The sequence below is a fragment of the Haemaphysalis longicornis genome, unplaced genomic scaffold (genome assembly GCF_048455015.1).
Source record: "Haemaphysalis longicornis isolate Haplotype H1 unplaced genomic scaffold, Haemaphysalis longicornis Haplotype H1 scaffold_4, whole genome shotgun sequence".
NCBI classification, from domain to species: domain Eukaryota; kingdom Metazoa; phylum Arthropoda; class Arachnida; order Ixodida; family Ixodidae; genus Haemaphysalis; species Haemaphysalis longicornis.
In genome coordinates, this window is record NW_027526361.1 from 72,777,303 (window position 1) to 72,793,403 (window position 16,101).

Here is a 16,101-nt window from a genome sequence, read left to right on the forward strand (position 1 = left end):
AATCACTTGATTTGTTGCTGGAGTGTTTCGTGTCCAGCTATCTTGTCCTGTGTTTCAAGACGGGTGCCCATTTTTTTGCTTCTGTCTTGCTGCGTACGGCAATTTCGTTTGATAGGAAAAATGTGCAATCCGGTTGCTTTCAAGTTGGAGTGTTCTAATTTGATTAAGTGTTCTCAATCAGATTGGATGTTTCGGGAAAGGAATGTGCTCAGAGAAAAACGCATGCAGGTGAACACTGCGCCATTAGATTCGCCAACGCTCGACTGTGCACATCACTTTCACTGCTTTTTCGACGTTTAGTTTACAGCAGAGCAAAAGCCCACACCAATGAACTTTATTATTGCAAGACCCTCGTGTTGTTCTCAACTTTGTGGCAGTGTGATGAGGCATTTTCCAACTCAAAATCTTGTATAATTACACGAATTTTCAACAGGAAAGTACAGCTTGCTGCATGCTAGTTGCCCCTGTAGTGCTCCTCTCAGAGCCTCACTGGTTCGCTGCTTTTTCCCACATTACAAGATGGGGAAAACCCACGTGACAGAGGGATGTTCAGAGCCTCTGTGAAGAATTTTACCATAAAGTACGATACCTAAACCCCATCCGGTGCATTACTGCGTTGAAACTTAACCTATACACACTGCCACATTCAAAGCTACTTCGGGATTGTCTAAAGTGATGACCAATCCTTTTTTTCTTTGGTACTAGACAGAAGTTCTGCTAACGTGACTTACTGACCCTCATACGAAATCAGACGCATTCATAGTACCTTCACCACGTGTCCTGAAAGCATCTCACCCAGCTGCGAAAAAATGGGGGAAGAGAAAAAAGAAAAACGAAAAAAGAAAAAACTTACGCCCTCGTTTCGTCGTGCACAGCCAGTGAAAAGTTCCTGAGCCTGAAATCCAGCCTCTTGGCCACAAACTGGAAGAACAGGATTGCACCCCGTTAGCTGGCAAAGTGCAGTTGTTCAAACGGCACAAATCAAAAGTGTCTTTGTTCTAGGAACATTGTTTAACAGCTCAAAAAACACCACTCACAGTGACTGGGTAGACTGGGGCTGTCGAGTTCTCCTGGTACCCGATGGCAGCGTACAGCTTCTCCTTTTCAGCGGGTGTCATGGCCTTCTCAAACTGCTTGGCTGCAACGTCACAAGTTGGACATTGATGTAAGTGGCAAATCATTTCTCAATTGATCACCTTAGCGGCGCCATTCTAGGCTGCTTACTATCAAAGCTCAAAAGCAAAAATGAGAATGATGCTTTGCTGTTCAGCCTCGCAAACAGCCCAAATCGCTAGTGTGCTCGCTGTTTCAAGGCCAAGCGTCATTGTAGGTATGCAAGAGCATCGAAGAAGATCAGCTAACAGGCATATCTCAAAAAGTACTGTATTTGCACGATTCTAATGCGCCCCCAATTGTAATGTGCAGGTAAGATTACAAAGAAACAATTTTTTAAAATTATTTGACACCGATTCAACCGAACAGATGTAAAAGACAAGACAACATGTACCTGGCAGAAGACCTTTTATTTGATGCGTGCAGCTCTTGCAGAAAGCATCTCTTGTGCTTCATAAACTTACTCATCCAGCTCTTGCTGGCATTAAAACTGGAGCGGGTAACATTGAAAGTGTGCGATTTCAAGTGCCTTGACCTTCATAATTTTAGAGGTTACGGGCTGTTGGTTCATTGCTTCTACTTTATGAATTCCACCTGGGAGTCCTCAAAATCTTGAAACATCCATGCTCATGGCTGGTGAGGCCTTGCACGAAAATATGGCTCTGCTTCGTTTATGGCATTCGTGCTCTCATGTCTTTGGGTCAACCACTGTCAAAGGTGGTAGCCGCTTTGAAGCCAATTTTGGTTTTGAACTTGATTGTAATGCACACACAAATTTGAAGGCTACTTTTAGCAAAAAGAAGGTGCGCATTAGAATTGTGCGAATATGGTAAGAGGAACTTTTTACTACGTAAAACCTCAATACAAGAGACACTGTTAGAAGAGACACTTGATTATAAGAGACATTTGAATGAAGGCGGTTTGGTTGGTTTTTCAATGTTCGCCATGTTAGCAACATTGCATACAAGAGACCTTGGTTACAAGAGACACGTTTTCCGGGTCCCTTGAGTGCCGCTTGTTAGGAGGTTTTACTGTACCCCACAGTTAGAGCTTGGCTTTTTTGGTGGATCTACTAGCAGCTATGTACAGGTAGTCAGGTTGGCAGATACGACTCGATGTCATTACCCAAGCAAACGTGGCATAATAGTGCGGCACTCCTCCTTTATCAAGTCTGCAAGGTTACGTCACGCAGTCAGTCAATTATGCAGGGAATGTGTGGGGACCAGAGGTCGGCGGACTCACTCATGAGTCCCCTCACTCAGACTCATTTGGACTCAAACTCACGCCCGAGTTTGAGTTTGAGTGAGCCCGACGCTACTGTGGCATGGTGAGTTTGAGCTTGAGTGAGTTTGAGCCTGACTGAGTTTGAGTAAGCCTGAGCCCGAGTGAAATACGAGTCTATTCTGAGATCATTTTGAATCCATTTCGAGTACAGAGTCCATTTTGAGTTTGAGTCCGTTTGCGTTCTGAGTCCATTTTGAGTTCTGAGTTTATTTTGAGTACCGAGCCCGAGTGAGTTCTGAGTTTTGCGCTCGATGTGAGTTTGAGTTTGAGTGAGTGCAGATGTGCTGCCCAGCAATGAGTCTGAGTTTGAGTGAGTGGTGATTCCAAAATAAATTTGTAAGTGAGTTTGAGTGAGCCGGGCCAACTTTGCCGAGGTATGGTGGGGACATCCTTTGTTCGTCCCTTGGACCACACACTGGAGTGAGGTTATTTTTGTTCATTTGTCTGTCTGTCTTATTTGCATCTTGCACAACACACATGATGCTTAGGGCAGGCGGTAGAAGCTGTCAGAAAATGACAGTTTGGCAGAGCTGCAAGCCCCCAAACACTGGAGAGCATTACATATCTAATACAACTTGCATCTTGAAAAGCAAGAGGACAAAAGAAAATAGAACGAAATGGCTACCCATACAGTAAATACACAAAAACCGTAATGAGTACTATCCATGCGTCAGTACTTCCGTACAAACTATAATATACATTCAAAGACAGGGCTATACAGTGGAAAAGCAAGGCGGAAATGAATAAGAAGGAAATACAATTTTCGAAGGGGAATCAATACTTCAAGGCAGTCGCTAGGGCAAAGAAGACTTGTCTTTTGACATTTTATGTTCCAATGTGCAGCAAACAATTAACACATTTGTAAAATATTGTCACACTTCTTGGAAATTCGTTTCAGGGAATAGAATATTCTGGCGGTTGGGTTCCCTTAAGAGTCTTGGAAGTTTGTTTTGTAGGGTTTGCAGTCTGCTTGTTTTGTATGTTTGGACATGAAAGGGTTCAACACGCCTTGTTCTGGATGTTTTGGTGTTTCCTTGTAGTTTTTTGGGGGAAAAGGGAAGAGTTGTTAAGCATAGCCTGCTTAACTGCTTTATACAGAAGGTAATCATATTTGCAACAGGCATTATATTATATTTAGGGAACAAATCTCGTGTGTGAACACAAAAGAACGTTTTCAAGAAACCTAACTTTTTTTGTAACCTGTGAACACTATGTAGATTCGTTTGTGTAGCTGATGCCCATTCTAGGAGGCAATAATTAATTCTGGAAAAAAGTGTTATACATACTGACATAATGTTATACGGTAATATCTTTTGGTGCATATACATGCAGCATGGACTAAATAGAAAGCACACACGCATATACTTGACCTTTGACGGCCAATTTGGCTAAGGTACACACCAATGTCCTGAGTCGGGGTGGCTGCGCTGCTCTGCTCCGCACCGTACCACCAGGACGAGAACCAGCTTTGCTTGGGAGTGTTCAGCAGCTGCTGCTCTTCAGCCTTACGGGAAGGACACAGACATCAGCACACAGCGTTGACAACGTCCAAACAATGTGTACGCTCATTGGAATCCCACACATACACCAGAGTGCACTGATAGCAACCAACTCGATGAACCATACTTCCTGTAACATTTTACTAAAACCTCTGCTGGAGTACGTACAGAAAACATGACAGTAAGTGCTCAAGTTGAAAACTTTTACCATCCTTATTCCAGTGCAACACGCGACGGTCTAACGCCCTCCACCTTAAAGTCACTACTATTAACGTGTTTTTCGCGTAACTCATTCGCCTTAAAGCTGCACGCTTTCAAATGTGACAGGGGTGGGCCAAAGCTCTCGGTCTTCATTCCCGGTCTTGCCGAGGCATCTTTTTTCAACGCGTACATTATTGTTGTATGCTCGTAAATGCTTGCTTTGTGCCCCCCTCCCATCTTAAAGCAATGTTGCAGCTGCATAGAAGGCAGAACGGACCGACAACAAAGTAGTGTCTGTGCTGATTTACCCCTGGCAAAAGTGGCTTTCGTCAACTTGATGCTTTCGCATGAAGCACAAAAGCGCTAATGCGCAAGCTTAAAGCACATATGACCACGAGAAAATCCACTACAGCCGGCAGAGAGTCTGTTCTAGGTAAAAAATTTCTTTTAATCCCTCACACAGACAGAGCTTCAAATGGAAACGATGCTATTTATAGGAAGGCTTCTCATTACAGCTTGTGTTAACAGATATGAAGTTAGCACGGTGCTAAGGCTAACAACATTTGCAACCAAACGTATCGCACACACCACCCATATTTCCATGAAAGCTTCCTCTGTAAATGTGAGCTGCTAAACCTCTTGTCAAGGGCTGACTAGGCAGCCTGAACTTCCCCAGCTTACCTCCAGCTCAGCCTGGCGCCTTGCGAGCGTGATGTTGAAGACATCTAGCGCATCCTCAAGAACCTGTGACACAGAGGAAAGAAAAAAGAATTTGGAGAGCTCAGGACATCACAACAGTGGATTCCCCCAGAGGCCAACCTTGAGCTGCTCTGTGGACTGCTTGGTCTGCAGCTTGACCTTGTACTGGGCCTTGTACTCTTTGACCTTGAGCACGTGCTCATGCATGTGCTTCAGGGACCAGTTCCGCCGACGCCGTCTAACTTGCTCCTCCAAGACCGCCTCGTATGCAAACCACCACCTGCGAAGCATTCCAGGCCACTGGCTTGAGTGTGACGATGAGAACAATACAATACATCGCGCTTGATAATTTGCAATGTGTTTGAACATCTGATATTTTATTCGATATAATCTTTGATATAGTGTGTTTTGAGCGTTTGAGATTTTGCAATGTGGTTTGAAGTATGTTGCGCTCATGTCTGCACCAAGACAGACCGCTATTAAATGTTGTTTTGTCAATAAACAATAAACAAACAAATTCTACTTTTCTGTTGACTAGCATTTTCCACACACTCCTTTGTTATACCACCATTTTCCAGTCATTCTTCTTTCATTTTCTTCCAACAACAGAACCAGAATTACTATGTATTCGGAAACAAAATGCCTAAGCGAGTATCCCTCCAAGTCAACAGTCTACATTATACCAGTCGTGATATTTTCTTTTTTTATCCAGAATACTCCCTATTTCTGGCTGCTTTTGGCGCTCAACGGTAACGGGCAATTGAAGTCAATCCAACATACCGTACTTGCCTGATTCTAACGCGCACCCGATTTTCCTGGCAAAAAAACCGAAAAACTTGCGCCTCCGATTGTAACGCGCACAGAACTTTTTGACCCAGACAAACGAATGCGAGAGAAACAGGCGATTTTTTTCCGAAAGTAATCTCACTCCTCGTCGCTCTTCGCTGACCACAACATCTCGTCCTCGGTGCCGTCAAGCACATTCACGATGCCACACTTCTGAACGAATGTTCAACCATGGTCGATGGGATCGTGGCCCACGCCTCGCACGCCCATCCCGCGAGCTTCTCCAGAGGCGCACGCTTCAGCCGACCGCTCGTTTTGAACACGTGAGAGCCGCTGCTGCCATTGCTATTATCAAGCGCGCAAGTGGAACGATTTGACAATTTGTGAGAATGCCAATAGAAAAAGCCTCCGTCCAAAAAATCGTTGCTAAAAGGTTTGGTGCCGTCTTGAGATGGCGATGGCGATGGTTGGGATGAAATTTCCGCTGTTTCGGCAGTTTCGGTTTCGTATCCGATTCTAACGCGCATGCGATTTTTCTGGCTATTTTTCCGGGGAAAAAAGTGCGCGTTAGAATCGGGTAAATACGGTAACATTAAATGGGATGTAGGATGCAGGTGACTGACCACTGCTTAGCATGCTTGTGCACTGGGACGTCTGGCCGGTACTTCCTGTAGTGGGCCGCAACTGTCATCCGAGTCACGGACTCTGAAAGCGCCAGCATGTCTTGGAACTGCACACACAAAAAAAAGACGACGCAATGCACACCACCACCAAGTGCCGGATAGAAAGCTGTGAGGCTTTCTAGAAAACAGAATGCAGCTACAAATGAGATAGCACCAATACAATGTCACTGGAAAAGCGCAGCTGGTGGCAACCACTTCTGAAGGAACCTTCAGCCAAGATTCACTAGGACTGGAAAGAAAATGTTTATCCCTTTATGTGTAACCATCATCTCTTCCGTGATTTCAAGTACTGCAAATGGAAAAACAGCTGCCTCAAGTTTAAAAAGAAATGTTAATGCCTAGGCTATAGAGGACAGACGTTTATTTTATGCCAACACTTCGTTATTTTCCTTAGGTGAGAAGGGGAAAACGGCAATCTGGCGTAACACACAAGTACCGCATTTGCCAGATTTTAACACGCATCATTTTTTGCTAAAATTAGGCTTCAACTTTGTGTGCATGTTGCAATCGGGTAAAAAGCTGAAATCGGCTTCAAAGCAGCCAGCAGCATTGCCACAGCCACGCACTCTCCCCAGAATCCAATTGTAAAGCTTCGGGAAAGAATCACCACGACGTAAGTTCTTTCAAATTTTTCTATATAAACATACCTGTGCGTTTATATTGGGGGGCGCGTTATAATTGCGCAAATATGGCAAGCGCGTCGCAGCTGCGCTGACCAGAGGGTTCTGCAGTCAGGGCAAAATCCGGGGTGCACCGCGCATATGGGTGCATGAACCCCAACAGAGAATTCATCATAAGTAGCACTTGAAACGGGACACAGAAGAGAAGACACAAACGACGGCTTTGTCATCTTGTTCTATTCTTATACTAAACAAGCACTAGTGCATAGTTATGGAATTATGGAGACTCGCGGTCCCTGATCTGATGTGCGCTTCAGGAAGAGGTGTGATACGCCGAGAACATGTTGTTAGGTGACACCTCCAGTTCAGCAGTGCCCTGAGAGATCACACCACCGCTCCACACTTTGCATGCTAGTTGGGATCCCCGAACGTGTGCGCGAGAGATGAGCGAGATCGGAGGTTGGGTGTGAGAGAGACTGGCGGTACACGAAGAACAGCGCAGACGTAGCGGTACACGTATCTTGGGTGGGGACTGTCCTTGTCGCGAGCCATCCACGCCTCCCATTTCGATCCCGGCCGGATGGCGCCCCAGCGAGCTTCATGCTCACATGCTTTGGAAAATCCCAAATGAATGGCTGTGCTTCAGCACTACTGTCTACTGTGTTTTCATATAGGCAAACCTCACTGGGTTGCCGTGGATATAGCGGCCCACATTGGGTAACGGGCCGGGAGCTAACGTAGTGGCCTACGCCAGAGAGCCAGCTAGGTCGTCCCCAGGAAATCCCCAATATGCATATTTGAAAATATCCCACTGGATGTCAATTTTTTATATTCGCAGACTTGTAATTTTCATTTCACTGCCAACAGTAGCAGAGCACCCTTTTTAATAACATGAAAAGAGGCCCTCAGTGAAACATAATGACTGGTGTTCAAAGACTAAAATAAAAAATGTAGTGCCTGATTTTTCCTAGTCCAAACAAGGAACAAAAAGTACAGAAATGTGTATCCATGTTTTAAGAAATTAGGTACCTACATGACTCTAAAATAAAGCGACAGCATGTCAGATGGGACCAAAAGAGGAGACAAACACTTGCTTTGCACTAGCATACACAAGTGCGAGTGTTTCTTTACTGAACCATTAGATGTGCTGCCACTTTTTTTTTTTTCGAAGTTACGTACCGACCTGCTGAAGTTTCAACTCTTCTGACATACATTAGCTAATCTGCCAAACAACCTAAGTTCTTTCGAATGAACTTCTATTCCTTTGCTCAGTTTATCCAGAGGGTCAACGCTGGGTGGTCTATCATTGAATCCACAAATACACTCGCAACTGACCAACAATTAATTGAGAATCCTCTCCTTTTGAAGTGTTCATGATAAGAGGCCCCCAAACCTGACGCTTGCTGATGCCGATGCTGATTTCGGCAACGCGAATGTCCAGCACCATCCCCGTGGTGCTGTAGTTGTTGATCTCAGGCTTCGTATCCATGGTCAACTTGGCGTCGCAAGACACTGGGCCCAGCACTGGAAAAACAGCAATCACAAGGGTTTAATTTCTTCGGCTCTCACCCCAACACCCACGCACAGATGAAGGACCCCCCCCACACCAAGTATTAAAATTTTATCACTGGGCATAGGCCGAAAACTGAATGCATCATTACGCACTCTTCTGGAAACGCTAAATAGCTTCTTAGCCCTAACCCGACACAAGCATGTTCTCCCCATCTAAACTAAGCGATTTCTTTCTGCTGAACGTTGAGAGCCATAACAGCTGCTGTTTCATGAAGACTGTTGTACCCTGTTTTAACATCCCCAAGTTCCAGTCACCCCAAGAAAGTGTGTTAAAGCATGGACAGCAACAAGGCCAACAATGCGCTGTACGTACTGTAGAAAACATCAGCAGGCCTCACAGCTTCATTGCTGATTTTCTCCTGAAGCTGTGTCTGCAAATGCAACAAATAAACACACGGTCATCAACTGCCACAGAAACACAGGAGTCAGTTGATGATATCACCTTTATCATCGCCGGTGGCATATCCAAAATGAGCTTGCTGTCAGGATTCCAGTACAGGCCAAAGCTGTTGATGTCGACGAGCTGAAATTGGCAGCCAAAGAGGTGGGAGAATACAAAGAGGTTGGCATCACAGTTTAAGGGGACGTGGCTTTCAAAATCAACTTTTTTATTTCTTTGTGGATTTTGATGAAAATTGGCACAGCAACTGGAAATGCTTCCGTGATAACACCATAAAAATTTCAAACTAATATTTTGAAAACTTTTTTATGTATTAAATTTTCTTTCTGTTCCGCTTGTACCGAGCTTGAGCGGCTTATAAAACACGATAGAAAACTTGTTCGAAGTGCTTTGCATTCCCAAATGAATGGACGAGGTCGTGACAGTTTTAGAATTTTTTTTTTACAACACAATGTTTTTTGGTTTCATTTTTTTAGAGGTTAATGTGCAACAGGCATGTCGACTGTGAACGACTATTTCAATAAAAAAGTCACAAAAAACAAATCTGGAAAACCAAAAGTGTCACGACCTGAACTGTTCATCAAAGAATGTAATGCAAGAAACGGAATCAAAATAGACCCAGTGGTCACGAAGAAATCCCTGGTACAAGCGACATAGGTGGCAAAAAAAACTGTTTTGAGAAAACGGCTTCCGAAGTTGCAACATAGGTTTCACTTATCAAAAGTCGCCACGGTTGCAGCCTTTCATGTCCTTTTGAACATGGGGCTTCTGGAAGGCCTTGCCTTGAAATTGGAGTGCCTTTTACAGCCTTTCTCTTTCCAGAAAACATCATTTTCAGCTCCTCTGTGAAGAGTACATACCCCCTTTGCAAACCAAACGGAGGGGAAGATGGGTTTCAATGGGCTTTCAATGCAAAGTAGGTTAGCTGGTTGGCTGTATAGCACTGGACAACCTCCTTTTGCAGTGTTGTCACCATGGCAACAAGTTAAGCATTTTTTTTCCTTAAATTTGAACATTTTTGGCTTTTTTTATGTTTTATCTTGCCTGGCACAGTAACTTAGTACTCATACGTGCAGGTGTTCATTGCCAAAAGTTTGCATACCACAAGGATGAAAATGAGCTACTTTGAAGCTTGGTAGAGTATTCTGCATAACTCCCAACTTCAATGCAAGAGCATATTTTTTTTTACTACTTTTGACATTCAAGGCATCCAATATTTCTCGCAGCACAGCCAGTATGCCCTAAGCAATGGCATCAATAATTTCCCTTAAAAAATCGCCGTTAAATGCTGCCACAGCACGTACATTTTTAACGCAGAGAGCATATTTTTATTCCTATATTACTAACTCAAACCTGTTTGCATGAAAATTACAAGTGCACGGGAAACGTTGCGCAATACGGGCGATATGGCTCGCGCGCATCGCAGCGCACGCTTACCGCGACATATCGAGCTTTGATTATACCTGATATGGCTGGTCAGGTCGCTGTTAAGATTAAAACTAACGTCGCAGGCATTAATTACAACTACTGGCGTTCAATCGTAACCGGTTGCCCAGTCATGTGCTGCTCCAATGCGCGTCGGCTATGCCGTGCGCGCCAGCGCGTTTGACGCGTCGACCGTTTCTTTCTCAAGGCTAGCGAGTCCACAGTCAAAACACAGCAATAACTAAGCGTGTAAACATCGCAAACCCGACTAAAAGTTCACTTCACGAACCGCTATCGCAAGCGCGCACACCGCGTCACCCTCCGGGGTCTGGCGACGGTAGAGTCACGCGCACCACGAAGCGTTCGATGACCTCCTCCTTTCGAGCCACACAACTTCCCGTAATCTGGCTCGCGATCTCAGGCATTCCCATCGCGATAACGTGCGTGTTGAATACCACAGATTGAACAGAAACTCGGCCGAGCGAAGCGGCGAAAATGAACTCAATGCGCTCGCTACGCAGCTCAGGCGGCCGCCATCTTGCGTTGCGCCCGTGACATCCAATCAGGAGGGTCGTTGTTCTGAGCCCCGACCGGAGGACCAACAGCGCTTCAGCATCTATTTCTAGCTTCGTTTGTGCGTCGTTTCTTTTCTGCCGTTTGTGCGTTTGTGAATGAACGAAGATAAAAGAGACGAGCGGAACCGGAAAGACGATCGCTCGGCCGATCTAACCATATCAAAATGGCCGCGCCCGGTGGCACCGTTGCGGAGATAGAGCGCTCCGAAAATTGCCGTTTTTTCGGCCTTTTGCGCTGATAGTTTGTCACCGCGCCTGACAAAAGTATTTTTTTATGCCACTTTGCGACGCTTTTCAGCGTAAAAACTTTGCAAACGCATAGAGTAGGAAACATAGAAGCCAAATATGCGGGTTTCAAAAAAACGATGTTTTGGTCATTTTTCCGAAGTTGAAAGCCGCGTCCCCCCTTAAAGCAAGCCCTCTTTCCTACGGACATTGTCGGGAAAGCCGAATCAATTCTTGATAGCAGGCTACCTTCCCCCCGATATACACTTTCATTTTTCTTGTGCAGTGTCCACTTTCAAAGGATGAAAATACAAGACCATCGATATCTACCTTCATACCGAAATTTCTGCATGCACCGAACATACACAACAGCACCATCATCATCATCACCACCACCACCACCAGTCTATCTACGCCCACTGCAGGGCAAAGGCCTCTCCCATTAATCTCCAATTATCCCGGTCCTGTGCTAACTGTGACCGATTTATATCCACAAACTTCTTGATCCCATCCGCCCATCTTACTTTCTGCCGCCCCCTGCCACGCTTGCCTTCTCTAGGGATCCACTCTGTTACCCTTAATGACCAACGGTTGTCTTGCCTTCGCATTACATGCCCTCCCCACGTCAATTTCTTCTTCTTAATTTCTACTAATATGTCTTTAACACGTGTTAGTTCCCTGACCCACTCCGCTCTCTTCTTGTCCCTTAATGTTACACCTATCATCTTCCACTCCATTGCCCGCTGAGTCGTTCTCAATTTAAGTTGAACCCTCTTAGTGGGCCTCCAAGTTTTTGCCCCGTAGGCGAGTACCGGTAAGATGCAGCTGTCATACACTTTCTTCTTCAGGGACAATGGTAGGCTGCTATTCATTATCTGAGAATGTCTGCCATGTGCACTCCACCCCATTCTTATCCTTCTAATTATCTCTGCCTCATGGTTGGGATCCGGGGTCACAACTTGGCCTAAGTAGATATATTCGCTTACCACTTCCACTGCCTCGCCACCTATCTCAAACCGCTGTGCTGTCCCAAGGCTATTGATCATTACTTTGGTTTTTTGCATATTAATTTTCAGGCCCACGGTCCTACTCTGTTCGCCCAGTGCGGAAAGCATGCTTTGCAATTCCTCCCCCGGGTTACTTAACAAGGCAACGCCATCAGCAAATCTGAGGTTACTGAGGTATTCTCCATTACCACTTACTCCCACTTGATCCCAATCCAACGTTCTGAATACTTCTTGTAAGCATGCTGTGAATAACATTGGAGAGATTGTGTCTCCTTGTCTGGCGCCCTTCCTTATAGGTATTTTACTGCTCTCCTTATGGAGGATGATGGTAGCTGTAGACCCATTGCAGATATCCTCTAGTATTCTTACATAATGCTCATCTGCCCCCTGGTTCTGCACCAACAGCACCAATGCACTGCAAACAAATTTCAGAGAGCAATGCAATAATCACCTTAGTGTCTTCCCATGTACTTTGACCTTACACTTTTGCCCAATATTGACATGTGCAAATTGGCATTGCTGAATAAGCAATGTGTGTTTACCTAACTAGAATAAATTTAGGGTGTAACAAGTAACCAGACTAAAAAAGCACTCTTCCTTTATGTATTTCTTTGTGCTCTGCTTATTGCACTGAATTTATACTAAGAGTTCTACATACGGCCACATGAATGTCATTCCGTAAAGGTTTATGCGGAGCATCTCCATTCGCTTGCTTCCACTCCCTCCCCTTCTCCCTGCCCCTCAACACGCAGACACGCATGCACGAATGGACGCCCCCCTTTTCCCGCACCTTGTGCACGATCCTGGCGGATACGTCGAGCACGCAGGGCTCCCACTGCTCGTTGGTGGTGTCGAAGGACAGGTTGTACAGGGTGATGCCAAAGGAGAAGGGCCGGCCAGGCACCGTGAAGCTGTCCTCGTAGCGGATGTGGATGTTGCGGATGCGGATCTGCAGGTTCTTGATGATCTGCGCCGTCAGCTTCTCCACAAACGTGTCCTGCTTCTCCTCCCGCGGCTTGTCTGCGCATCCCCGTCCAGCCGCGTGACCACAGAGGTTGACGGAGAGACGGGGGAAAACTCACCTCTCTCGGCCTCCTGCTGCTTGACCAGCTCGATGCGAGCGAGCTCCCTCTGCTTGGCCTCCCTCTGGAGCTTCTGCTCCTTCTCCGCATCGTACTTTACCCCTGAACGCAAGGGAGATGAAGAAAGAAAGACAGCGCATTAGCTGCAAGCCCCGACTAACAACTTCATAAAACAACTGCAGTAAAACCTTCCTTGTACATACCCAAACCATTGCAGGGGTTAAACAGTTCTCTGAACTCCGGATTCCTAGCTTTGTTGGGAAAAAAACTAAGCCATACCCCTATTCTGCACCACTCTTTCGCTTCCCCAACAGCTATCGCTTGAATACCAGGTTCATGTGCCACAGTTTGGTGCATGCAAATGTTGGATCGAATGGCCCCACCACAGCTTGGCCGAAAGCGCCCAAGTGCACTCAACGGCTGTGCATCGTTTATTTGGTACACTATCCTGCAATGTGCATTGTTAGCTCTAGTTATACCAAAGCCACTTTGTTTAAAAAAGTTCCCCAAGGCTTCGACCTGTGCCCGTCAAGACTTCGGCCTGTGCCCGTGTCTTTTTAAACCAGATCCTTCAGAGTGCACTGAGTTAACAGGCCCGCTTAGCATGAAGCGGGTACAGCTTGCACACATAGGCAGCCTCCCCTTTTACCTTGGGCCACTAAGACAGCCACCACAGGAGGCTTTACGAAACAGGCTACCCAAAAGTCCCTGCGAAACAAGCAGAGGCAGGTTAACAGTGCTTTGCACTAAGAAATCTCACCTGATTTTGGAACAACGACCATGTAGATTCCTTCTACATTCGCAGTGTAAGTAGCGCTGTACAGGGACTGCCATGGTATCTTCAGGGTCAGCTTTTCTGCGCGAGAAGAAAGGCAAACATGGGTGCTCCTTAGACAAGCACCATCATTGTGATCAGTATTTTTAATGTTTCACTCGAGTGAAGCAATAATTGCTGACCACACTGAGACAAGACCAACAAGGTCAAGATGCTTTTAGAGAGCTCTAACTGCACAGAAGATACAACTGTAAGGTAGAAAAATGTGGTGCATAAATTTTGACATAAAGTTCCTTAAAAAAATAAGTAAATTAACTAACTAACTTACCTATGTGACCATATGCAACCCGGAAAGGTAGGTCAAGGTCATCAATGGCACTCTGTTTGATGTCCAAGTTCTTCAGGTTGATGTCCCCTGCGAGCGAAGTATTAAAAAGTATTAAAAATATTTGATTTAACAAATGCTTTAACGCAAACATGGGCTGAGAGCTGAAAAAAAAAAAAGAATGCGCGGTTTACACCATCCCACTTAAGTAGAGACAATTTTTAAAAGTATGACACCTTGATTGCCTTGCAACATCATACCTGATGGCTATCTATGACACCCTATGATATGATGGCCATTTAGCTGTGGTATCACACATATTTGGTGCCTCCCGATTAAGATACAAAATTAGTCAATATTAAGCCACTAGCTTCTTACAGAGTGAAGATAGCAGCTAGAGTCTTTAAACTACAGAATTCTGCAGAGCTAAGAATTACCCAATACAGCTGTTTCTTCAAACAATTTTAGAACATTTTATCATATTTAAAACTACTGCGAATTCCTACAACCAGTCGATTTATCAAGGACATTTTAAAACATCCCTTGTGTGGGTGGCCTCTTCCACTAGACACTGCTGTGACCCAACGCAGTTGCTATCAGCACAGGATATTTGCGACCGCAATCTCGCGTTCCTTCCTTGTCTCACCCAGTTTTTTTCCAGCTCCGTATTATCTTTTCTGTTGAAGTGAGCTCCAGCATTTCAGTTTTTTTGCCCCTCTGTCACTCGAAAGCAGCATCCAATAAAATGTTGATTTTGTTTAAATCGCTCCAAACGGTAGCCGTTTACTATATATATACCAGGATATTAAAATATTTTACATACAACCACGCTTGTGCTTATTAAGCCAATGGCACTGTATTGTAGGTGGGCATGGTGATTGGGTCACAAATATACGTGCACTTGTTCACTAGTACTTCAATGTATATACACATAGAACATGTGAGTACACCATATATACACGACCCTTCCATGTGTCTACTCCTCAAAAAGTGGCAAACAGAAAGGCATCCACACTGGTTTCACATGCCTTCGCCCTTTACAAAAGGGATAAGTAAGAGTCTAGAGCCTGATGTTCGCACATGGTGCACTTAGTGTTTTGACATCTTGCTGAAAAGATTGCATCCGGTGTGTTGCAGCCCAATTTTGTAAGCACTGCACTCCTCCTCCTCCCCCTTTTCTTCCTCATCATCATCATCATTGACACCATCAGTGTCATCATCAGCCTGTCTACGCCCACTGCAGGGCAAAGGCCTCTCCCAGAGATCTCCAATTACCCAGTCCTGTGCTAACAGCGACCAATTTATCCCCGCAAACTTCTTGATCTCATCCGCCACCTGCCATGCTTGCCTTCTCTAGGGATCCACTCTGTTACCCTTAATGAGCAACGGTTATCTTGCCTTCGCATTACATTCCCTTCCCACACCCATTTCTTCTTAATTTCTACTAATATGTCCTCAGCACGCGTTTGTTCCCTGACCCACTCCACACTCTTCTTGTCCCTTAACGTTACACCTTTCATCTTCCGTTCCATTGCTCGCTGAGTCGTCCTCCTCAATTTATGTTGAACCCTTTTAGTGATCTTCCAAGTTTCTGCCCCGTAAGTGAGTAGCACAAGGTGCTAAGCCCTCCTTATGATGTAGTAAAAGCGAAAGCATTACAGACCACTTGCCAAGTGCATCCTCTCATTATCATCATCACCCTTTTCCCACTGTATTTTTTCGGCTCTCTATTACTATAAAAAATCTTTGGCCAATAGCCCTTGTTAGACCTATATGTAGGCCTAACGTCACCTATTGGTGTCACGCTAAGCCTTGCATCATGCCAAACAT

The 16,101-nt window shown here is 45.2% G+C and overlaps 1 protein-coding gene across 3 annotated transcripts in view; it reads right to left on the reverse strand.

The window, feature by feature from the left end:
- Vps13 (vacuolar protein sorting 13C) overlaps window positions 1-16,101 on the reverse strand; it is a 123,427-nt gene that overhangs the window by 102,989 nt on the left and 4,337 nt on the right. For all 3 annotated transcript variants that reach the window (XM_077707058.1, XM_077707056.1, XM_077707057.1), the window contains exons 2-14: window positions 14,275-14,361; window positions 13,932-14,027; window positions 13,172-13,273; window positions 12,880-13,109; window positions 8,900-8,980; window positions 8,771-8,828; window positions 8,279-8,409; window positions 6,206-6,312; window positions 4,917-5,076; window positions 4,779-4,841; window positions 3,799-3,901; window positions 1,038-1,138; window positions 854-921 (exon numbers count right to left, since the gene is read on the reverse strand). In XM_077707058.1, coding sequence (XP_077563184.1) covers window positions 854-921; window positions 1,038-1,138; window positions 3,799-3,901; window positions 4,779-4,841; window positions 4,917-5,076; window positions 6,206-6,312; window positions 8,279-8,409; window positions 8,771-8,828; window positions 8,900-8,980; window positions 12,880-13,109; window positions 13,172-13,273; window positions 13,932-14,027; window positions 14,275-14,361 — 1,387 coding nt within the window. The remainder of the gene's footprint in view (window positions 1-853; window positions 922-1,037; window positions 1,139-3,798; window positions 3,902-4,778; window positions 4,842-4,916; window positions 5,077-6,205; window positions 6,313-8,278; window positions 8,410-8,770; window positions 8,829-8,899; window positions 8,981-12,879; window positions 13,110-13,171; window positions 13,274-13,931; window positions 14,028-14,274; window positions 14,362-16,101) is intronic.